We start from the raw sequence: 25,531 nt of genomic DNA on the forward strand, positions 1-25,531 counted from the left end.
TTTCCCAAAAGCCTTTTGTTGTTAAGGTGTCATATACCTTTCTATGACAACTCAGTTTCAGTATAGTTGGAGAGCATGTAAAATCCAAAAGTTAGATACACATTTTTCATTAGTCTTTCCTGCAAAACAGACTTAAAGTAGGTGTACATGAGGCACTAGAGCACTTATTCGAGAAATTCCACTTGAGAGCATAAGCTTACTGAAAAATAACCTTTCATATATTAAACAACTTTAGAGAGCATTATTCATGAAACTGAAGCTTAAAGCAATGACTTCACATAGAAAAAGAGCCAGAGTTCATTTTGCTTGTTTTCCTAATTTGACTATCCATTTCTCCATGCAAGAAGCAATATTTTTCATCTACTCAGTATGGAAAAAATCCTGTACTGTATTTGGTCTGCTTCCAGGAGTTTTGAAACGCACATGTATTACTGAAAATTGAGCCATTACCATTCTGCATTACCTGATTTCTTCCTGACATTTTCATATGACTTGTTTAAGTGACTAACTCCAAGCCCAGTAGGTTTCAGTACATGAACAAAAGGGAGGAATGAAGACCATTCACAGAAAGTTTGTACAATCTCAGCATCCATCTCCACTGCATATTTCCAGAACTCACCTGACTGCACACGGAAAGGGCCTCTGTAGGTAAGAGTTAGAAACCCCTCACCAGACAGATACAGGGTTTTGTCCAATTCCACCAGCCTCACCGATGTCAGATTTTCTGCTTCACATCCAGCAGCTGTTTTGCCATTAATTTTACCACAATCTGGCATGGGTCCACAAATGTTTAGCTAGAAGTTTTGAAAACATGTGGGTATACACAGTATTAACTACATCAGAAAAATTAGGTCCACATAGCCATTTCTACATCAGTAAAACTCTCCTGTCAAGAACTATTTCAAACAGGATGAAATGTCTGTCATTTCTAGACTGCAACACAAGCAACTATAATACAGGAACAATATCCTCAATCTTCAACTTAGAGGGTCTACAAATTCTCCCCACTAGAAGTACAAAATGTGGTTTAGCAAGTTTAGTCTTAAGACTAAAAAGCACTATAGTAGTATCTGTGGACAGCCTAGGACTACTGATACATACAGATTGCATTAAGAACACCGATATGGACACATTAAATCCCTTTCTACGCTTCATCTGTCCATTTCTTCAGCACCAGCAGATAAACTGGTATTACGCAACAGAGTCCATAACTGGAAAACCATGCATAGCCTCGAAAGTGTGGCTACCTTATGTTTGCTAAGAACAGGAGGTTCGATGCCTTTAAGACCATCTGAGATGAATCAAGTTATCTTCCATTCCTCCCCTCAAGCACAGTACTCTCCTGCCAACTCAAATTTCATAAGAGGACAGAGTCAAAACTCCGCTTGCTCACTAAACAAGACTGGAAAAATGCAACAACAGCATCCATAAGCAACAGATTGTGCAGTCAGAATCCTTACCAAGAACTTCTTCCCAATGCCAGTAGCCATATAGCCTTTTCTAGAAGCTAATGGCTGCAGATTGAACAGAAAGCCAGTGTTTGGATCTCGCACAGAGCAGGACTGAAAAAAAAACAAAAAACAGCAGCATTATTTTCTCCTTTTGCATTTCTTCTGTTTAAGTTTTGGGTTTTCATTTGTTTGAAAAGCCAAAGTAGTGATTTACACATATTGCTAGCCTGCACACCAATCAGCTACTTAATTAGGATAACCAGAATACAGCTCTGGCAGTAGCAACACTTCATTAAATTCTTTTGCACAGTTGTCCATTGACATCAGCCACATACCAACATATCAAAGTGCAATTTAACAGATGACATCCATCAGGTTATCTAAGAGCAAGGAAATTTTAACTGAGGGTTGTTTTCACACCAATGTGTTTATGTTGAGACCTGTATAGTAGAAGCAACTGAGTAGCTCAGTATGGGAAAAAAAAAAGCCTTATTTGATGATCTGTACACAAACAAGGACAATACATATAAACTCAGTTTTACTAGCAACCTTGTAAGGAAATGAAACATTCAGTGCCACAGCAAGCTGTTCTGAAAAGAGCACGTGAATACTTTGGTCAGAAGTTACGCATTTCAGAAACACTTCAAGAAGAAAGCAGTAAGGTATCACAAGACTCCATCATGATCAACTTCAGACGTCACTTTCTCCAAGAGTCATTTAAACACAGAACCAGGAGTGCTAGGAAAAAAAACCCAAAAACCAGTATGTTGAGACTATGAATACAGTTAGGTCCCCTCCTTTCTCACCTGAGAATCATCTTTTGTTTCCTTGATTGGACAAGCAGCTTCAGTTTCCCATAAGAATGTGGCCACACATTCCTGAATAGCTATAAACCGTGGGCTGCTACTCTGGAAACAGATTGCAGAGAGAAGACCAAAATAAGTGTAACAGCCAACACCTTCTCATATTTGAGATTCCACTTTATGAGAAACTGTCAGGTTCTTCTAAAAGACTACACTACAAATGCACACAATTCCCACCCTGCTACCCTCTCCCCTATTTATTTTGAAGATCACCACTGAAAACTTTTGTCTAGCTAAACACTTAGCATGTCATTAAGCTTTAGCAAAGAACTGAATCTGATACCCAAATACTCAGATTAAATTTAATACTAAATCTAGACATACATAACTAGACCTTGCCTCAGTCTAAGCTTTAAGGAATTTTGGGGTATAATGCATCATCCACTATAAAAAAAAAAAGTAAAAATCAAGCAATGCAAAATTGTGTTAACTGAGGTAACAAGGTTACAGAAGTATTAATTATACACACTTCATTTCAGTGTTTTCAGGCAAAAGCAGAGCCGTTCATAACTGCTCCAAGTCACAGATTTTCACCATACCTCTTGGCTGAAGATCATGTGAGTGAGGAGAGTAAGACCTGCAGATTCACAAACCAGCAACAAGCGTAGGCAAGCTTCAGTCTAACAATCCCCTCAGTCTTCAGTACGTGAAGTTGTATCAGCAAAAGCTTTATAGATTTAAGAACTCCTCTGGAATCAACAAGCTACAGCGGATGCAGAACCTAAGCCTGAAGATACACTTTGCAATATTTTTCCTCTTAAGAGGGTCTGCAGTGTTCACATGTGTGACTCCTCAGTCTTAAGTCCCCATGTATTTTCCATGCTAATTAGTCTGAAATATCACTGTTGACTGAGGCTGTTAGTTTTAACTAGTTCTTGCTTACGATAAAATACTCAGTCTGAGACACACACTTCTCTAGCGTCTGTCAGCTTTGTTTTTACATCTTTAAGTCCTCAAGAAGTCTCCCTTGTCATGAATCTGCTTTACACTATACATCTTCATGTGTTTCACATTATACAACAGAAACCTACTATGATGAAGTAACAAATATTATGAAATATTATTTGTCCTTACAAGAGTACCCCTGGAACAGATGAAGTGGATGGTGGTGGTGTAAGTAGTTTTCTTTCCATCAGCATCGATGCACACTGAGCCATTTGCATAGGTTAGAAAAATGTGTCCAAGTCTTTCAACTACTAGTTCTTTGCTGGCAACACCAAGATTACTAATAGAGGTGACTTCAGAGTAAGAAACCTAGAAATAAAGATAAGCGTGTCAGCAATTCTAAACTCAAGTGAGGAATTACAGATACAGTCAAAAAGAAGAAAATAACCTCCTATATATAAGATTGTGTACCTTGTGAGTTTTGAAGATAACAACAGTGTAGAGATCCCCCTGCATTTCTCCCCTATTTCTGTACTTAAGTTTCACATGTTTAACAGACAAGGTCCACAAGCAGGCATTGTTTGGTTTTTTGTTGTTTTTATTTTTAGTACAATAAGGTACCTATAGTGCCTTGCAACAGCCATCCTCATCTCACCAGCTACACAGCTTAGAAATTTAGGGAGGCCTATGCCTCATGTGCAGTAAGTAGGATTTAATTTGTACAGCTCTTTAAAACATGCAGAAACCTCCAGGTATTCTTAGAATTGGCCTTAGGGATCTGCACGTTTAGCAAAGCCTAAAAAGCACTAGCGGAAACTGAGCATTAGAACAACAGTAGGTGCTACTATCAAGGCCCAAATCAATCTTCACTTCTGCAGGATAACTGGTATTTCCTATTTTTAAGAAACTACTTTAAGTTAGCAACAGCAACAAACAGAAGAATACACCTCCAAGGCAGCTCTGTCCAAAGACATTTGCTTTTGTTTGTTTGTTTTTGGGGGTTTTTTTTGGTTGGTTGTTTTTGGTTTTTTGTTGGTTGGGAGGGGTGCTTGTTGTTTTGTTGTTTTTGTGGGTTTTTTTTAACAACTCTGCATTTAGGTTGACTCAATGTGCTTGCTTTTTACTCCCATGTCTTCAGCAATGAAGTAATGAAGCCCTAATGTGTTTTCACATTTACCCAATAAGGACTAATGCCAAGCACAGAGAACTAGTAATATTTAGCTCAAGTGCCATGATGGTCACGTACAGATTTAGTCACTAGGACTTCAACAGTGTGGAGAGGAAGATGTTCTCTTTGTTTTATAGGAGGAATTAGGACAGGTTGGTGGGCTTCTAGTTCAACTTTCCAAAAAACTTTGAGTACCACTGAAACCAAGCCTTAGGCAAAGTGTCCATCCAGCCTGTCAGCACATTCCCATGACAAATTGTTATACTTCAGGGAAATATAGAAGTACAAGTCCATAACCACCACACCTTTTTTTTTTTTTTTTTTTTTTTTTTTCTTTTTTTTTTTGCTTGGCAACATCTGCCTAATCTACTCCTCAAATCCAAAGAGGGCGGTGACAAAGAATCTTTAAACACATTTCTTCCACAGTTCAATTTAAAACAAGCCAGAAGCAAGACAGAATATGCAGAAGAGCAGCCTGTTCCTAAAGCAATGTTAGAGTCTCTGAGACCGCAGCAGTTTACACAGAAGAGATGCAGTTTTTCTGCCTCTGCAACACAGGACAAAGAATGATGCACATCAAACACAACATTGGTACACTTGTGAAAATTAAAGCTTTGGTCTTTGAAGAGGTGGACAGGAGGTCTACCATTCTGCAACGATTAAGCCAACATTATGGATACACAGAATACCATTTTGCATAAGGAAGCCATAATTCATGTGCCTATCTTGCATACTCCTTAATCTCACTCACTTGGCAAACCAGCTCTGAGCTAGGATGGAAAGGCTACTCACGTGATCATGTCGATATTCCATCTGACAGACAGAAGCTCGCCGGTCACATCCTGGGACAGCAATCAGTGGTCGACAGACATTTATGTAGTACTTCTTACGTTCACTTGGCCTTGAATTATCCATGGCATACCAGTTTTCACCTCTCTTCTCAGATTTTGCTAAGCTAAGCAGGAAAAGAAAGTTCTACTCTATAGAACACACATTCTTCATAAATTCTCTCTAGCTTTCTCTGTCAGTCTCAAGAAACAGTGCAACCATAAGGCATTTCAGAACAACTTTTTCCCCTCATTTTTAAGCGTTACAGTTAAAAAGAATACTCTAGGAAATAGAGCACAGTTGGCAAAGTAATAGGTTTTTGTTAAGCAAAGCCAGCCCAAAAAGTCAACTTATGTCATAGGAGGCAAGACAATGTATGAGGGGGAAATACTGTCTTCATTTCAAGATACTTGCAGTTAAGGTTGTCACAACAGATGATGTTTCTAGTGTTGTCTACACAGGAAACCAACTTAATCTAGTGCTAAGCTATAAACCAGAACTCTAAACTAGAACAGCCAAGTTGTGTTGTGTATTTTACTTTCTTACCTTGACAAGTCATATTGGTCCATGGTGTTGTGATCAGTCACAACACATTCCAGCGGCACTTCAGGACAAGCATACTCAGTGTACCACCTGAAGTTGTAGGTATAGTTATCTTCCATCTAAGAAACAACAGAATAGGTCAGTGATTCTTTCCACACAAGAATACGTTGTGACTCGCAGCTACTCCCCTAAACGTTAAGCTTGTTATTTCCCCTGGGTTTTGGGATATACCTTCTCAGATTGATTTGTGTAGGTCCATTTTGTTATAGATCTTGCCATTCGCTGTGTCACCAAAAATAATAGAACCAGAGCAAGTAGAGCAATGTAAATGCTGTCTGCTGTGTTATAGGACACACAGCCCTACCACTTGTTACTTCTCAGCCAGCTTGGTTTTTTTCAGCTACAAATACATGATCAAAAGCACTAGTGACTACATGTCCCAGAGACTAGAGAAGAGTGAAGTAAGAACCTGGATCCAGGTGAACAGCTTACTGTTCAGTGGTCAAGACAAGCAACAAGAAGCAGATATACCAAAAGAAATAACTACTTCTCTTAGTCTGCTTTATAGATACTGGGAATTTCTGTCCACGAATCTCTGCTTACACTTGCCTAGCAGCAGCTATTGTCAGGATGTGGGGATGGAGATCCTTCCCTCTTCATATAGAACTTTTTACCTGATATTCAGGCTGACCTATTCCAGCCTGACGGTCACACAGGAAAGTTATAAGGGTAGATCGCCGTGTTTTCTTCTCATCATTGTATGCTGTACCATTTTTGTAGGTCAACTGAATCAGACCATCGTAATATGAAAGTTTGGAACTGGGCAGTCCAAGACTCCAAAACTGATCCTTACTAGAAAAGAAAAAGTGGGCTTTGAGACTGAACAGAATGCAAAATTAATTCTGTCTTTAAGAGAAGCCTTACAAGTAGTAAGCACACAGGTAAATTTATAGAAGACACCATAATAAAACAAAAGAATTAAGTAAGGTTGACTAAACATAAGAATAGAATGCTGCCAAAAGGAAACCTAAAACATGAACACATGTCCTTCTTTGGAAAGGAAAGGAAGTTGTACCTTGCTTAACATCTAGAAAACTTTAATGCTCCCTTCTCTAAAAGTGTGGCAGAAATATCAAGTTCCCATTCTCCAGAGTAGAACTCAAACTGCTGACACCCTAATGCTGGGCTCAAACTGGTTCCATGCAAATACATGTGGACAGTGAAGACCTGGCACTGCATAACAGCTAATCTTCTCACTCAGGGGAGATGACTGCCTTCACATGCTCTTAGCTCAGGACCAGCTTCAGTTCAGGAGGGTTTCTTTACTCCGACTTAACACCAGCTCTATCAGACCTAGTCTGACCACCTTTCCCTGAAGAACATTTTTAGTGTCTGCAGTGAAGTCTCCTTGTCTGGAGAGCAGCTCAGAGTCAACTCAAGTACAGCTGCATGTGTTTGCACTGTATCACATCTCTGGCAACAGGCTGACCTGGAACCTGAAGTGTACTGATATTATCTCAGTCATAGCTTGTAGAAGACAACAGCAACAAAGCTGTCAGAGTAGCAGTATACACTGGGACTGTGCCTGCTCAGCACTTTTAGTAATGCAAATACAGTGCAATACCCAAGCTCTGGGCTCCACCTCTGCATAAGGCAGCCACTACTCACACCTAGCACAGCAGTGCTTCTTTAGGCCAGATCTTGGAATTCAGCTGGCCCTGAATCTGAATTGTAGGTTGGCTTAATACAGCTGCGGCAGTTAATCTAAAGCTTACAGTCCCTATGGGAAGCATAAGGGGGAGCAATGGACACACTCATTCAGTCTCAAAAGCTATCTGTAAGCAAGATTACATGTGTGTGCACTTTGCTTGAAACAGCTGGCAGCATAATTACTGTACTACAAAACAATGTTTTACATGCAAATTACCTGAATCTATTACAGGCAGGACAGTAATTATTTTACATGCAAATTGTTCGCTGTTGCACAGAGACACATGCAACAAGAGATCTTCTATTACAGACAACAGAACTAGAGTTACCCACCTTTGTGTTACTTGGCATGCTGCTGATTTTGTGTGACACAACTCATCTGGCATACTGCCACAGATGTTTATGTAAAACAAGTATTCCGTAGTATTAACTATATAGTGCCCATTTTTCTTGGCCAGAGGTGATAAATCAAAAGAGAAGCCTAATTGGGAAGAAACAAGCTTTATCAGTTCAATTTTTTCCTGTGATCTCTCATAGTCACACAGCTAGTTCCCCCCACCTCAAGTAAGTGTCCTTCCGTGTAATTATTGTTCCAGAAACAATGTGGACATGCTAAAAGCATGTTTTCTTATACAGAGAGATTTACTATGATAAAATACACATTACACCTATTTTCCTCCACACACACTAGGGGAATATTAAGCTCACGCTGTTCTGATCTTCCATACACATGTGCTTAAAACTGCTATGCTCAAATATTGTGGGTGCTCAGAATTAGGCTGAACTCTCTCTGCTGTTGCACATCAAAAGGACTCAGCGTTGTGACACAAGTTCTATCCCTCATGACCTTTCAATTTGCTGAACATAAATACGTACCTGCCTGAGGATCAGAGACTTGACAGTTATCTCCTTCAGTTTTAGACAGCACACACGCAGCAGCAGTATACCAATCAAATGCGTATGAACATTCACCCTCAGACATCAAGATTGGAGCACTTTCTAGATCACCTGGTATCACAAGAGCAATGTGTTATACATACAGACAATCAGGCTGCCAAAAGGAACTATGAATTTAAGGTTAGGAACTAAGCCCTCCCCAACAGCAGACTAACATTAACTGTTAAGGTACCTCTCCTCTGATAATGAGGACTAAATAGAACCAAAAAATCCTTGCACAAATTCTTTGCACTCTCATCCCCAGAATAAAAGTTTAGTCCAGAGGTAAAGACGCACTGCTCAGTCTGTTCCTGAGTACCATCACACTCTTTGAAAAAATGTTTGCTTTGATACACAAACCTGGTGTTTTGCTACAAAGCAACAGCTTTATTAGGAACTCGTGCATAACCTGATCCCAACAGCCAGCACACTTGGAGGATTCAGCTTCCTCAGGCTGCAGTAGAGGAATACAGGTTTTCTATTTCCTTGGGAGATGGTTAAACTAGTGGGCAAATGCTTCTGCTTTTCGTAAACTGCAAGCAGTTTAGACATAAAACTATTTATTGGAAAAGAAGGTTAAAGTATCTGATCTCAGTTCAGAACCAGTCTTCTCATCAAGACAATCTAGGGATAAAACGTGCTTTGTAGAGCTTCCAGGTATTTGTGGGGCTTTAAACAGTTAAACATACTTTCATCATGTTTGTGAGAATCTTAGTTCAAGAGACTTACTCAAGGGTCTTTAAAAAGTACTTGTATAAAAGGTGAACAGAGCTAAATACCTGCAATTACATTTGCTATCATCCTAGTAAACAAACCACAGTTCTTCAGCTTTGGTAATGGTACATGCTAATATTTAGCACTCACATCTGGGCATATTAAAAGACCTCCAGTTTTTAACTGGGTCAAAGAACAGGGTGTGAATATTCTCACCTGGTCTGCACACTAGAGTGATGACAGTTTTGATTTTTTTGTTAACACCACAGCTGTCTCCATTTGAGTAGATAAGTTGAATATTTTCTCCAACCTTTTTAGGAGAAGACACAAATGTTCCAAGATTCTTACTCTTGTTTTGTTTATCTGCAAAGACAGTAAGTACATGACTTCTTTCCAGGGAAAGAAAAGTGAAGTTTACACTATTAAGAGAATATTAATTAGGTAAATGGAAAGTCTTAAGAAAGCATATGATTAGAGTTTGCTTTTAACCTCACCAAAACCATGCTACAAAGCTTGGAGGAGAGTATAATACCATTCTTTAGTTAGAAAAGGCTACTTGCATCATTTCTTCTAGGGTCTTTGGAAGCATAAGAGAAACATGCTCCTAACGTCTGTTTCCTCAAATAACTGAAGGCACTCAGGGCAGCCAATTCCATTTGCAGAGGAAGTGCCAAGCCTTCAGAGCCTTAAAAAAGAAAAAAAAAAAAAACAACAAAAAAAATCCCACAAAACCAATCCAAAAAGACTCACCTACAGAGCAAATAGCAGCAGCATCTGGGCAGCTGGAAGCTCCTCCTCTCTTCAGTACTTTATGGCAGACATTGATGTAATAACACTTCCTCCCTATCTCTGAAAAGGTACTGTCCACGGCCTCCCAGTTCTGGGCTAAGCCTGAAATACAGGGGATCATTAAGAAAAAGTCATCTGGCTTAATTGTTCTAGCCTCTCCAAGCCAAAATGCCTTTATCACAAAAAACCCCCAAACAAACAAATTTAAAACCTTAAGATGACAGCAACCAAGGCAGTAGTGGATACGGCTACTTTCATAAGGCACTCAGTCCCTTCGGGATGAGGGAAGTGAATGCCAGTACCCCAGAAACTCATTAAGAAAAGCAAAAGCTGATTAATGTTCAGCTACAGAATTGCACTAGAGATGTCATGTAAACTCAAGACAAAAGTAACTGAAAACTAGTTTTCATTGCCATACCTGAACTGCGGATCAGAGGTGACAAGTCATAGTGTTTTCTCTTATCAGCAACTCTGCAAAGGAGATCTTCTTTCTCTTTAACACATGCGTATTTTGTATCCCAAGTAAAAAAGTATGTGCAGTCCACTTCACCAGTAAACACTGGAGTTCCTCTACCATCATTACCTTAACATTGAAGATAGATAAACACATATTAGGTTTCCAGTAGGGGAAGGGAAGAAAAGCAAGGAGACTTGGGAACTAGCAATGAGCAAGAAAGATAAAAATCCTTTTGCTGCACAGGACTTGCATTTGTGGTTTGGCTTTTTTGTCCTTTTTTTTTTTTTACTGTTGCCTAAGAAACAAGGTTCTTTTACACCTCAATATTTTTGATCATCAGTGTAAATTTAGAATAGCAAGTGCTACTACACAGCACAAAACAATCCTGCCAGCCACAGAAATTAGTGCTTACTCTAGCAATATTTACTCCTTGTGTTAGCTGTGGGTCAAAGCATGCACCTATTTGAACATAAGTAGTAGAAGACTTCTTCTTGAACAGAAGTCAAACCCTGAGCAGGGTCATCACAGCTTGTTAAACTCACCTGCTGTTTCATTGCACTCAAAGTTTATGACAGTCATTCTCTGAAAGCCAGAACTACAGGCATCTCCATTCGGATAAATTAAAGTGAGATCCCCATCAGAATATCTGAGTAAAAAATAAAGTTTTAGGTAGAAACATGGGATCAGACACAATCACACAGTGTTCTTCACATAACAGAAGCCACACTCTTGTTTGTTTAATTATTTTCTCGCTCAAAGGGAAAACAAATGCTTTGTTCAACACTCATATTGACATTTCTATTGCAACAAAGGCTTGCATCTGCTGATTTTTCTGGTTACTTTTCATGAATTTGTATAACGTTTAAAGAATGCTTTAAAGCTATTCCAGCTTTGAATAGAACAGAATATGTGTGCTTTCAGTTAGAATAGACTATTTCAGTTCGAAGGGACCTACAATGATCATCTAGTCCAACTGCCTGACCAGTTCAGGGCTGACCAAGTTAAAGCATGTTATTAAGGGCATTGTCTAAATAACACTGACAGGCTTGGGGCATCAACCACATCTCTAAGAAGCCTGTTCCAGAGTCTGACCACCCTCTCAGTAAAGAAATGCTTCCTCATATCCAGTCTAAGCCTCCCCTTGACGCAGTTTTGAACCATTCCCACACATCCTATCACTGGATACCAGGGAGAAGAGACCAGTACCTCCCTCTCCACTTCCCCTCCTCAGGAAGCTGTAGAGAGCAATGTCACCCCTCAGCTTCCTTTTCTCTGAATGTGGAATGTCTTTTCACATTAGTTTACTGCATGGCTATTTTTGCAGGTGGGAGAAGTCATACTTCCTGGAAATCCTCTCCAGCAAGTCTGTCACATTCTTACAGATAGAATGGGAGCCTATATCTAGGTGAATAAATAATCTCTGCTTTCAATCTCATGCAAACTATTGTCCCAGTATGCCACTTAGGAATCCTGAAGTTCTTTAGAAAGAAAAAAAAAAAAAAAAAAAAAAAATCACAAAATCCTGGACTTGGATATGATTAATGCATGCTCTTGCAAAGGAAGTAGAAACGCCTTCCTGTTGAGGACAGCTTCTGAAACATCCAATCCTGATGCCCCTTTACATGAAAAACTCAAGGAGGGCAAGAGGCAATACAGCTCAATCTGCAATTCTGACACCAAAGTTGATGAAAGTTTCTTCCCTGTCTAGGCAATGGCCTCTAGCAACCCCATCTGCTCCTTCATTTGCTAATGATATCCTGGTCTACTGTTAGTGTTTTTCTATACAAAACTGAGCAAAAATACTTGCATTTTGTGTCAAATATTGCTTATATGGCAAATAAAGGCAACTAATTAGGAAACAAAGATCAGTCATTCAGACAAGGTAACAGGGCTAAAGAGCTTTTACACACCTTAGGGTTTGGTTCTCAAATCTTCCTGCCACTTTTTGCTGGTTATTTGAAGATTTTACTTGGCAAGATGAAGTGTATCCTGTGCTGTCCTTGCAGTTACCTGCAGCAGTTTTTCCACATATATTCAAGTAATAGTAATACTCCTCTTTGTCATCTTTGGCTAAATACGGTGTGACATAATCTGAATGAATAAGAAAAAGAGAAGAGTTCTAAAACACAGCAGAACAGATGTCCTCTATAGATATTTGGGTTTACATTTTTCCTGTCTCCAAACATGAAACTGGAAAACTGACTAGTGGCACCACAATGAGCTTACCTGGAAGTTGAGTAAGTGGTCTTAAATCAATGGAGATATCATGTTGCTCATTAGTCAGAAGACAACTCCTACTCTCCAGGTAATCCCTGTGACAGGCATACTCAGTAACCCACTCAACTTCATACCGGCAATTTGTTTTTGCTGTGAGTTTGGGACCTGCACTCTGATACAGAAGTGAACAGAATTTAAATTGCAAGTACTTATTTGAAATATAATCTTTAAAGCAACAGTACCACATTCATTTAGAGTCAGTAATGACCAGTTTCACCTGTAAATTGCTTAACAGCTGCAAACATTGTCTCTGGTCTCTCAGAAATAGGTGTTGAGAAGAAAGTTATTAACGGTGTGGCAAACTAGAAGTCTAAACAGAGGTAAAGTATCAGGTATTAGCAGAAACTTAGCAGCAGTAACGGTACATTAAAAAGCACTTCTCCTTAATATGTTGGCAAAAGCAGAGATACACAAGTCCACATTGCTAAGAACAGCTTGGATTGTGTTTGCCTCAGAGGAGTTCTCAGAAGGGAGCAGAGATTAATTATTCTCCAAAGGCAAAGCAGCCTCTTAGACACTGGTGTTTGAGCAACTTTGATTCCCTCAGTCCAAATCAAGACTGAAAGATATTTGAGAATTCTTTAGCCAACACTTTAGCCAACTTTTGTGAGATGCCATTTTCTGTAGTTGAATATTTTTGCATCTCTGGGAGAAGAGGTAGTCTTGTGTTTCCTCACTTTTAAAGTGAAACATTTAGAGGCTCACCTTGTTTCATAAATCTGTATTTCTGCCACCTACTAGAACAACAGGCAGATACACTGGTAAAATATCAGAGAAGTTATCAGCACAAGTAACATTAGCAATGCTATTCATGCTACATGTGTGCGTAGCTGCAGTGAGGTATTACGAAGTGACAGCAGAGGAAGGCCTATGGTTTGTTTCTGCAGCAATGAGGATGAAGTACGGTACCTAGCTAGGTCAGATGAGAAACAAAACATTAAACCTAAAGTTAGCCAGACAAGCGTTCCTCCTTCACTAACCTGCAACCAAAAGCATCATGATATGAAATGGCAGAGCATTAGCAATAGCCACTCTGGCCCGATTTAAGGAGTGTGGGTGGTTGAGATTACCTGGCATCACAAAGTGACCATCATACCGCATTGAAGCTAGGCTAAAGCTGTGTCCTGCAAAAACTGAGCTGCTGCTTAACACTACAGATTTATACCTTAAGGTAATAGGAGTTCATAAGCCTGTGTAGTAAATGACAGACTTCTGCCATGCAATGACCCTTGCTATCTTTTTTTTTTTCACTGAGGAAGGCCAGATTAATAAAGAAACAAGTTACAGACAACTTTTGTAAGCATACCCACACTGACTGATGACACAAGAGTGCTCGTCAGCAAACAGAGCTCTGGGCCAAGAATTAACACTGTACTAACTCTGTCCTATTCTCATAGGAAAGCTTTGAGCCCAGAAAAGGGCAACCAAATTCACCAAAACAAGAACAAACACACCCCTGGGAAAATTTTAGTCAAGTTCTTGTTTCTCTCTTACGCTCTTCAAAAAGCCTTTTAAAATTTTTTTAGACTCCTACACTCTTCATAAGCTGCAAACCAGAAGGATTTCTGTTCCCTTCAGCCTTCAATAAAAATGAAAGATAATGCAAATGAAAGTTAAAGACCAACCATATAACATGAACTAAAACAGCAAAGTTACCTCTTCTCCCCTCCTTGATGGGCACACAAAAGTGATCGTCACTGCTGGGTTATGGCCTAGGCAGAAGTCTGGCTTTTCTTCATCACTGTATATCCTCTCATAACTCAATACCAGCCTAGTAGCAGAAAATGGTAAACCAAAAATACAATTAAGACACTGTACAGAAGAAGGACATCTTTGAAAGAACATCCACCCTTTGCTAGATACCCAGGCAGGATATACCAAAGTAGCCGTGCTCCTGAAAGATACTTTTACGGACATCTTTATTCCTTCAATCTTACAGTTAATCAAAAGAAAGATTCAGACAGTCCCAGCAAAATTACTTAATACAGCATCCTCTTGCATCCCAGTTAATACTATGCTCATTGCCTTGTAACCTGTATTGTAGCAGGAACTTGGCTGATAGTCATAAGAACACTCTAGCTTTGCTCTCAAACTGCTGGAAAGCAGATGTGATAAACACTCTTGTAACTTTTGGAAGTAATAATCACTGATGTTTTACCACATCCCTATACTTTACCACCTCTGTATGTATAATCTCTTTCCTTTCTGCCCCCAGAATTAAAAGCAAGATGAACTCATTACCAAATTGACAGAAGCAAGGCAACTGGGACAGATCAGACAAGGCTGGAATAGGAGAATGAAACATGGTACCTAACTGACAAGGAGAGACAAATGGCAAGATGACTTGGATGAGAAAACAAGGAGACCAACACAGTTTCCCAGCTAAACATCACTGTTCTATACAATCCAACAGGCAGAAGACAACAGCTCGTGGAGGGGTGACAACCTGGCTTCAGGTTAGCCACACCTCTAACTGACCTCTCTATACCTTAGGACACAGATATACAATCATCTTACACTCTTCCCAGGCCACCCTAGTCTGATTGAGCACATACAATGAATTCTTCTCAAACAATGAAGGGTTCTTCAATCCTAATAGGGATAAGACAAAACGTTCTCACCAAGCACTTCTTATAGAGTACTAGTTGCACTTTAATATGAGAACAAGCTTGTGCTTCCTCAGATGTAAGCTTCTGCCTTCATACAGAACACTTCAGCCACTTCTTTCATGCTGGGGGAAAAGCCTTGCAACAAAGGACAAACTAAAAGCAAGCCCATAACCCTGTCACTGAAATAACCCTGTTATTAACCTCATTTATTCTGCTTGTCTTCTTCAGCTTGCATCTGGGATAAAGCATACTGCAGAAGTCAACAGGGTACTACTAACCCTACAGAGAAGGTAAGCAGGCTCAGATGACCTGAAGCTCAGAAAGATCAGCATGTTAAGTAAGTCCCCTGCGCCACACTGGGCTCTTTGGGTGGTTTTTTGGTGGTTTTTTTTTCTGTTACTGTTTTGGGGGTTTTTTTGGTTAGTTGGTGGTTGTTTTGTTTTTTTTTCTTTCAAGCTACACTTCCAGCACAAAAGGCAGCAAACAGGATAAAAGCAGCATCAAGGAAACAGTTTCTCCTAGTCCCACCTCTGTTACCACCAGGAACAATAAGCCTTGCATTGCTTATCTATTTTTTCTATTAAGAACTCATTAATGCAAAAATACAGAAGGGCAGCATCCATCAACTTTTAAAGTACTCCAGGGCAGTAAAGCGAGCCAAACACGGTGTGTAAATGCACAGAAAGCCAAGTGCATTTACCCTGTGGACCCTCAGATGGTAGGCAGGTGGGGTCAAATCTCACTCTTCTACTTGTGGGCAGAAAGCAGCAATCATTCCTCGCTTCTGAGAGTTTTGCAATTTTGTAAAAAGGAGTCTCTCACAATGAAGAAGAAAATTTGATCTGTTATGGCAGTACAACGGGATGCCTGAAAAAGACTCTGCCCTGCCAGTATTTGAAGAAATTGTTCCTGCCAATGCTTCAAAACTGAAGTGGTATTGATGTTAAGTTTTAGAAGATTCATCTGTTACCAAGACTGCTTTCTCCAGCCCAGATGACTGAGAAGTGTTCACAGAAGTGTCACCACAAAAATTACATACCTGTCTTTGTCATGAAGTTTCAGCTGTTCCTGTGGATGGCCAACGTCATACACCTGACCTTCATGCCACAAGCAAGCAGCACTGCCAGCAGGGCAGTTTCTGGTCTCTCCACTTGAACTTCCTGTTACAGAATATAGAAAGCAGAATATAGGACTCAGTTTCTAAGCTCCACTCCACCTGAAGTATCCTGCCATTTTACCTGTAGGCTCACTTACCATTTATTGCTTTACTCTTTTCTAAAAATACCTTTAGAACAGGTTACATTAAAATGTGAAACCGGGAAGGCAAAACCTGAAATACTTGTGATATACTTCCTGATGAAGTAGCTGCAGCTAGTTTCCAGTTGCTACTACAGCTGCTGCATGCATAGGGCTTCAAGAACTTCTAGAAGTGTGCCAAGTATTTATTTTTCCTGTAACACCAAAATGATACCAAGTAATGGCTAACCCCTCCTCACAGGGAAGGTTTTTTTCCCCCTCCTTTATTTCTTATAAACCAACTTATTCAAAGATGTCAGCAAAAAGTTTCAAACTAATAGGATTTTTAAAAGAATAGACCTGCCACTAAAACTAAAGAATTAAACCCTTAACAGGGGCACAAAATACAGATTTTACTGCAGAGTAAAAAACACAGTGGGAGTATAGAGCTAAACTAGCCTTTTCATCAAGTTTCAAATGAGTGATTTTGCTGGTTTATTTCTTTACATATATAGCTTCCAACTGACATGCAAGTGCTAGCTATGCACCATTACTTACCCAAGCACCCAAACATTATTTCAGATGTATCTCAGGACATTCACTTGAAACTACACAACAGCCTGAACTGCAGCCCAAAGCAATAAATTTAGAGCACATGAAGTGCTATGAACCATCTCAGTCCTATGTAGCAAACAGAAACAGCTACAAGACAAGCTGAGCTCTTGCACTCAGGTCAGTTTAAGTCAACTTTTCTAACAGTACTTGCCCATCCAGAAGGAGCCATATCTCTGGACACCTCAGTAGCTGGAGAGTAAGACTTGGCTTCACAGAATGCAGCCTTCAAATCAGCAAAAGGAGCTTGAAACAATAGTGCAAGTCTTAAAACACTGATCTTTGGTCATAGGACAACTTCAACTGAGGCACTGGAAAAGAGCCACACTACTAGAAATTTATACACTGACAGGTGATACAAGCAAGTGTTCGCACCTAAGTCCCTGCAGACGTTTATGAACAAGGAATCATCATCAGAATCATCCACCAAGTAGTGTCCTGAAACTTGGATGAGAGGATTCAAGTCATGTTTCTTCAAATCTTCATCAAACACATAGCAAGGGACCTAGAACAACAACAAAAAATTACATACAATCTATGCTACACAAGTAGGAAGAAGTTATGAGCAGACATATATAAAGCTAAGTTAATGAGTGGAAAAAGTTTTTACTTCTAGAAGCTCAAATACTTAAAGCTAGACATGCTGACTAAAGTGAGGCATCCAAAGTTAGATTGTTCTGCTTTAGCTTTTAGAAGAGTTTTACTATAAACAACCATCCAGATGACAAAAAAGGTTGAAGAGTTATTTAAAATTCTCAGCTCCACCCAATTCTAATAGGTGCTTTATATGCCTATGAAAAAGTTAGGTCTATGGAGGTTGTTGGGATTTGTTTAGCGTGGGGGCAGGTGGTTACAGCAAAATTGCCAGATGTGTGAAGAATAACTTCTGCATGGATGGTACATAGATTACCTCTTTCACAGGTTTAAACAAGTCTTTCTTGCAAGCCACAAAGGTTCTCCATTCAAAATAGTGCACACACTCTGTTGCTGTTACAAACTCAGGGGTACCCTAAAGGAGAAAAAAATAATTCTTTGAAAAACAGACTTCAGTTTTATTTTACATCTGTAGACAGCAAGAATTTCATTCAAAAGAAAAACAGAACAGAGCATGTCACAGAGAAAGGGCATACAGTTTCTCAGTAGCACTTGTTAAAGCAAGTTTGTTATTTAACAGCTTTGTTGGTAAACTCAGAAAGATGTAGATGCCAAATCCTTCTTCGTCTGCATATGTACCAATTCTCAAATTAACATGCACTAGTCCTAATATGCAATCATTGTACTACATCTTTTAGAATCGCTCACTATGCCAATTGATACTGGCAGAAGCACCACTAACATCTAGTTATGAGAAAGGAAAACACCAATATGAATGTATGTAACAGATCAACAGCAAGGCAATGCATGGTTTACCAGTTCCCTGTCTTTACCCTACAAAGATGACTGATCTCTTCTGCTACACAGAAAGAATACCTCTGACCTCAGCTACTTATTTTTATAGGCTTATGGTACACACATTTGTATCCATTTCAAGATGGGGGTTCTACCATGGTTCAGGGCTGAAAGCTCAGTTGAACATTTCTACTTCAAGACAGACAACAATCAGGTTTTTCCATTCTCTCTCCATCACCTCAGCTAGAAGCACTTTAGCATATTTAAACTGATTCCCTCCCTGTTTAACCCTGCCATAAAAGTGTTGGAAACAAGTTGTTCCAGACACTATTACAAAATCCTTTTACTAGGTCACATGAAGAACTATGCTAACTAGAAGAAGTTTGAAGATTTTTATGATCTGGTGTTACAGCTGGAGTTGAGCAAGAATTTTTAATTTAGTTTAAAGAGTCATCTACTGAAACAGAACAGGAAGCATTTAAATCTCTGCTGCACTAGCATGTTGTTGGAATTGGCTAGATCTCCAAGACGGGGTGTGCAACAGCATCATCAGTGCCAACAGCAGCACTAATGCATTAATAAGTACTTATCTCTGATACACAAGTATGTAAACTGATCAGAGTCTGTACAGAATACCAAGCTGTGGTATCAATTAAGTGTGTGGAAGGTGTAACTCCAAAAGCATATGAAGGTGAACTGCATACACACATGCCCCTAGGAACTTTTCAGGGATCTTCATTCACACTTTTAAGGAGAGTCTCATGAACAACTATCCCCCAGAAGCCCAGCTGGACCTGTAAGCACTGTTAGTTCAACTATGTGCAGACAAAACCTAATGCTTACTGTTGTCAGCTGCACTGACCCATAACAGAGGTCAGTCATTTTCTTCAATGTTGTTCTATTAAAAAGCCGTATTAGGTTTACAGCTTGGGCACAGCCAGCATTTAAACAATAGCTCTCATTGTTACAGCACCCTGTACGCTGTTGACTCATTCCTCCGTATTTCACTACTAAAATACTACAGTGCAATCCCTGTAAAAACATTAAAGATCCAGAAGAGCCCATGATCAGAGCTGAGCTGCAGATCTGCAATTATTTTCTACTGGGACTGAACCTTGAAAGCCACAATAGAATATTACCTTAATTTGGTACTAAAACATAACTGAATCTTCCTTATGCTATGAAGCTCAGTAATTAATACATCCACAACTACAGCAAGTCTCCTTAAAAAGCAAATTAGAAGTATTTGCCATTTTCATTGAAGATAAGAACATGTAATTTAGACTCACCAGTGTTTTCCCACACAGGAAGTTAATGTTGCTTTGAATTTGGTGCTGACTGCCTTGCTGCAAGCAGTTACGTGTAGTGTTGAGTTCCAGAAGACTTTTAGAAACTTTTTGCAAGCCTATGTCACCTAGGGTTTAAAAAAAAGAAAAAAAACCCACACAAAAAAAAACAATGGTTATCATACCAACATCTATGATAATACAGCACCTTCACAGACAGGCTCTAATTTCAAAGACTGAGTAGCCCAAGACATACTAGTCCACCTGAAGGCACTCTTTGAACAGAGTATGACTGAAGACCTTCTTTGCAGTTCTTGCCATTTGGAAGACTAGGTCCAAGTTAAGATAGTGCTTGATATCCCTAATCACACTTCTACTTTCTCAAAGGTTTTTAGCAAACACTTTGAATGTTAAGAAGCCAAATAGCAGGTGCCACTACAAACAAGTCACTGCCTTAGGAACATGGGACTCCATCAGAAAACTGCTACCAACTAGTTTCAGGTACCACAATTCACCCCTTCCTCCCACCAGCTTCTGTTTTTCAGTTTTTTAGCCTTTAAGTCGTTTATACACATACTGTCAGTACAATATGAGAGAGAGAGTACCATAGAATAGTTTGGGGTGGAAGGGACCTTTAAAGGCCATCTAGTCCAAGCCCCCTGCAGTGAGCAGGGACAGCTTCCACTAGACCACGTTGCTCAGAGCCCAGACCAACCTGATCTGACATGTTTCCAGGGATGGGGCATCTACCACCTCCCTGGGCAACCTGTGCCAGGGTTTCACCACCCTCACTGTGAAAAATTTCCTCCTTATATCTAGTCTAAATCTGCCCTCTTTTAGTTTAAAACCATTACCCCTTGTCCTATCGCTACAGGCCCTGCTAAAACCTCTGTCACCACGTTTCTTATAAGCCCCCTTTAAGTACTGATAGGCTGCAAGAAGGTCTCCCCAGAGCCTTCTCTTCTGCAGGCTGAACAACCCCAACAACTGGTTATAAATGTACACAGTTTTAAGACCCAACTTAGCAGAGAACTTATGGCAGCACCATCCGAGGGCTTACCTCAATAGTCTGTAAGCATTAGTTTTCTCTCAGCTCTGAGAACACACTATATTGCTCTAAAGGCCATGTGAGCCACCTCCTAATTTCCTCAGTTAAAGTGATATTCAAGAAAAATCAAGTTAAGCCAGTACATCTTGTTTACTACCGGCCAGTATGTGTGCTCTCCTCCCCCTGCATGCTTAAAACTAGTTTGGGAACTTGCTAAAAGTTTTAGCAGGAATCTCTTCAGTGGTACATGACTCCTCCCATCCCTGCTCACAGAGCAAGCAGTCTCATGAACCATCCCATCACACCACCAGCTTCCTGTGAGCTTCCTTCCAGAGGACCAGTTCTGCAACCATCTTTTCCATAACATCAAGTTCTCTCTTCAATAATCACTTAGATTTCTTCATGACTTTAGAGATGCATTCCTTCCACAAAGTAACACACTAAAATCACCTAGTACAGCTCAGAAAAATTAGCACCAGATACTTCACATTACACAGTTTGCTAGTCACTATCAAAGGCATTGTCCACAACACCTTTTACTCATTGACTCCTTCAGCTGTTTGGAAGGAGAAAGGCAATCATGGAAGACATCCAATCAGCTGTCCAGAAGAAGGGGGCATTTAGGTGGCAGCTATCATTTCATGACAAGTCCTTCTACTGCAGCTGGACAAAGTGCACATTTCACCACTCGGGTCAACAAACAGTTACGGTAATAGTTCCACTTTTAATTTTAGTAATAGTTCAGCTAAGTGGCACACAAGTCACTAGGTGTCACACTAAGTTAGCTACCATGTCATTTCCCTCCTCACTGACATTCAAGAACTAAGCATTCACCTACACCTTGAAAACTTCTAAGGTCAATCAATGAAGCTGAAGAGCTTTTTTTTTTTTTTTTTTTAACAAGAGGCCTTTGGAGTCTCAACACAAACACCAGTACATCACACTGAGACACGGTTAATGTTAGCCACAAAGCTTCCCTTGGATACAGACTGATCACAGTCACAGAGCATATGGCCTACCCCCATCAAAGCTGGAATCAACAACAGAACCAGTTCTATAGCTGTTACCTCTTGCGTAGCCAATATTTAAAAGCAAAACTATTGTTTTCAGTGAAAGAATGAAGAAGAAATCTGATTTTGTCCATATTTGAAGAAATCTTACAACTTAGCAAAGTCTGGCACCTTTGGCAACTGGGAACTTGCCCTTTTTCCCCCAAATCAAAGCTCTTCAGCTGCACTCAGCTTTGGCATACAAGTATACGTATCCTCTCATATCAGCCAGATTGCTTGAAGACAGGCATGCCGCTTAGCTTCCACATAACTGGAATCTACACTGGGATTATACATCTGCCTAGACATGGATTAAGGAGATTCCTCTTTTCTCATCAGGAGTGATTATCCCTTTTGTTTTTTGGACGAACAAGAGGCTTATTAATCCATTAGTATGTTCTCAACTAGGTGTGATGGTGCTGAAGCTCCAATACAACTAGAGGCAGTATGAAGTATGGCAGGCATCACTAACAAGCCTCTGACTTACCATAAACAAGAACAAAACTTTGACAATTTGAACAATAAAACAATGCAAATTCAATGTCAATGTTAAACTGCCCTACCTCGATTTCTTAATTTATTGCCTGGTGGTTAAAGATATATCCTACTTGAACAGGATTTGTGGCTTAACCTCGAGGGTCAGTTCAAACAGACTCTGCAAGACAAAGTTCTGTTTGCTGCCAAATCCTCTCCCACCCAGTATCAGTCAGGCAATGAGACATTCAAGGTTTGCACACAGAGGAATATTTGATACTGCTCATGGTCATCACCCAGCTCTGTTCTCCCTTCCTCTTTCCACAAGAAGCATGGAGTAAAACTTACACAAGCTCTAGGTCTCACACTTGCCTGGGAAGAACACAGGAGAGAACCTGCCACACTCCAGTCTCACTCAAAAAAGCACGTTAAAACAGATGTCCATATGCCACTTCCTTTTGTAATCCACAGGCAGCTAAAGTCTCAACGGCATGCAAGTTAAGACCCACATCAGCAGGAAACAAAATTCTTGCTGTGCATTTTAGGAATGAAACACATTAACAGCATCAAGTGGTCTACTGTGATGTCGCACCCCTCAGAGTAGAAGATGCTACTACATGCAACTGCAGTTTGAACTCAGATGCATCTAACAAGTCATCCCAGGAAACTCCGGAGCTTGGATAAAAAAAACTACATAGAAAAACCATGCAGCCATGAACTGAGATACACTTTTACTCATGCACCCAATGGTTTTATAAGCCTGGGTCACCACACTAGTAGTTTGTTTCAAAAGCACTGATTGAGCACAGCCTGAAACCAAAGTACCTCTACAGTTAACAGAGAGGAGTGGGGACAATGGATGCTAATTAGCTGCTGTGCATCTGTATACAGGCAAGAATCATCTTCCTCCTCATCTCCTTCCAGCATTTCAAGCTCAAACACTTCTGCTGAAGAATCATAGCTTCTGATAAGAGCTGTCTGCCAACAGAAAGCAAGATTGGCAAGCATGTTTAGATTCAGATTTCAGATCTGTAGGACTAAGTGGCACTCTGAAAAGATCTTACTCTTCAGAAAGGTATTGCTTTACTCTATTAGAAGTGACAGTCAGCTATCAGAAAACTTTTTCATTAGTATTAATATATTATTGTTTCATTAGCTGAAGCACAGAAGCAACCTTGCAAGCAACAAGCATCCAGGAAAATAAGCACACACTGTTCAGAGCACAAGCTTCTTGTGATTGATGAAAGCATGTGCAAGTATGTGTATAGGAATATGCCGGTTTCATATTTAGATCAGCATGCAAAAGTGCACTACTCCTCAGAATACCAAGGACATCAGTGAACTACTGAAGCATCCACCAGATTTGACAAGTGTAACTGAAAACAGAGCACTGTACGTAACTGACTTCCTTTCCATGTGTAACAGCTTAAAGATGAGAGCCCAGAAGCTTAGCAATACTCCAAGATTGCATTACAGAGTAACCTGACTCTGAACAAAGAGCTGGTGTAACACTGTGGTAGAGTTTAGAGCTATAACTCAAGCTTTATCCTGTGTTCAGTATCAAGCTTCAAGTAAGGCTGTGCGCAGTGCATATTCTGCCACAGGTAGATACATTTATTTCTACTTGAGACAGCCTTGCACAGTTTCACACTAGAGTGCAGTTAACTAGACCATAAGTTTTGCTGTCCTGTGAAGTGTTTGTCTGCAATCAGATCACATTTTCCCAAGTCTCCTCAGTAAATCTTCGCTAACATGTCAAAGTTTGCAATAGTTGTAAGACCATCCATTAACATGACTCTAGACTACTTAAGAGGAAGGACACTTGTTTACTTACCGACAGACAGATAGGTCTTCTTATTGATGTCATATGCACAGACTGCACTTGATCTTCCACACTCTTCAACACCAAAACATAAGTTTATTTTATAAAGCACATGTTTGTCTGCATCAATTGCTTCCCATGTGTAACTGAAAAGAAAAAAGCCCTGTCAGTTGGTATTCATATTGTCTGCACTGCCATCCTCTAGACACCAGGTGCTGAAATAACCAAGTTATAAAGCTAAGAGCACCACTAACCCGAGTTTCATATTCATGTTCTATATCTGTAAGTACCAGAAATAATTGTTACTGTGTCAGGGCCAAGAACAAAACAGATTTAACCACTTGAGGAAGGTATATCAGGTCCATTTTCTGGTTTCTCGAACACCCAACCGCCCATTCTTCCCCCTCAAATCTCTCTAAAGGCCACTCTGTCTAGGTATATCACAGCTGATGAACTTTTTTTCCTTGAGAACCTGATAAACTTCTCAAACTTCTTTGGCAGACTGCACACTACTGCATTTTATCAATACCCAGTAACAGTGGCAGAAGTGCTAAGCCCAAGTGAAATAGAAGAGCCAGCCACATCCTGCCTGCCAGCAGCCAGAGCCACCTACCTCCAGGGTCAAAATTGGAGTTGAGATTCTTGCAGCATTCAGATTGAAAGATGATAATAATAATGTTTATTAGTGCCCAGCTGCACCTTTATGCATTTTATATATAGATCCATCTCAATATCAAAAGGACAGTTTCTGAAGGGTAATATCAGAAGCTGGAAAGCAAACTGAGCAATCCATGAGAGACTCAGTGAAAGACCACACTGGCTAGCTACAACCGTATCAGAAAGTCAGCTGTCTAAAAAATGATAAAGGAACATGAAGCTCTGGTTAAATACAATGGGGAACAAATCAGAGTAACAGAAGAAAAAAAAAATAAATGCAGTGCTGTTCAGAGGCAGAGCAAGGATTTGTTTCCCTCACAGCAAGCGCTAAGACCGCAGTGAGATGTCTTCAGTCGTACGACGCAGCACCACCCACTTTTGAGGCAGACCCAGGTCAGCTAGTTTGGAGACGGGAGCTCTTTAGACACAGCCTGGCTTACTAGCACAGTGCAGTGGCCAAGCTCCGTTAAAAAGGCACAGCTCAGTAAACATTTGCCGTCAGCTTGGCTCAGCTACACCTCTTCTGGCGCTGGCAGCAGCCTGCATCTTCTGGACGGTACTGATTTCTGCAACATAAGAGACTGCTCAGCTTCCCTTCTATCCCAAGTGGAAACTTCAGTAGGATTTAATACAGAGTCATCCCATCAGAAAAATGAGGACAGCACAGTGACTTACTAGGTATTCCCCTTATGTACAACTCACACATGGTTTAGTGCATCTATCTGACT

The 25,531-nt window shown here is 40.1% G+C and overlaps 1 protein-coding gene across 1 annotated transcript; it reads right to left on the reverse strand.

Annotated features, from left to right (window-relative positions):
- Window positions 1-619: 619 nt before the first annotated feature.
- LOC104627458 (cation-independent mannose-6-phosphate receptor-like) lies at window positions 620-24,292 on the reverse strand (the record flags this gene model as incomplete). Its single annotated transcript, XM_010295727.1, has 21 exons — window positions 620-794; window positions 1,461-1,562; window positions 2,258-2,359; window positions 3,389-3,568; window positions 5,160-5,322; window positions 5,742-5,857; window positions 6,413-6,590; window positions 7,782-7,929; window positions 8,325-8,456; window positions 9,315-9,461; window positions 9,849-9,989; window positions 10,306-10,470; window positions 10,887-10,990; window positions 12,255-12,435; window positions 12,571-12,733; window positions 14,278-14,392; window positions 16,270-16,390; window positions 17,454-17,583; window positions 17,989-18,087; window positions 19,757-19,881; window positions 24,159-24,292. Coding segments are annotated over 21 exons (2,921 nt in total), but the record flags the coding sequence as incomplete, so codon positions are not given.
- Between the last annotated feature and the right edge of the window lie 1,239 nt (window positions 24,293-25,531).

This window comes from Phaethon lepturus, unplaced genomic scaffold (genome assembly GCF_000687285.1).
Source record: "Phaethon lepturus isolate BGI_N335 unplaced genomic scaffold, ASM68728v1 scaffold4151, whole genome shotgun sequence".
In the NCBI taxonomy this organism is placed as follows: Eukaryota; Metazoa; Chordata; class Aves; order Phaethontiformes; family Phaethontidae; genus Phaethon; species Phaethon lepturus.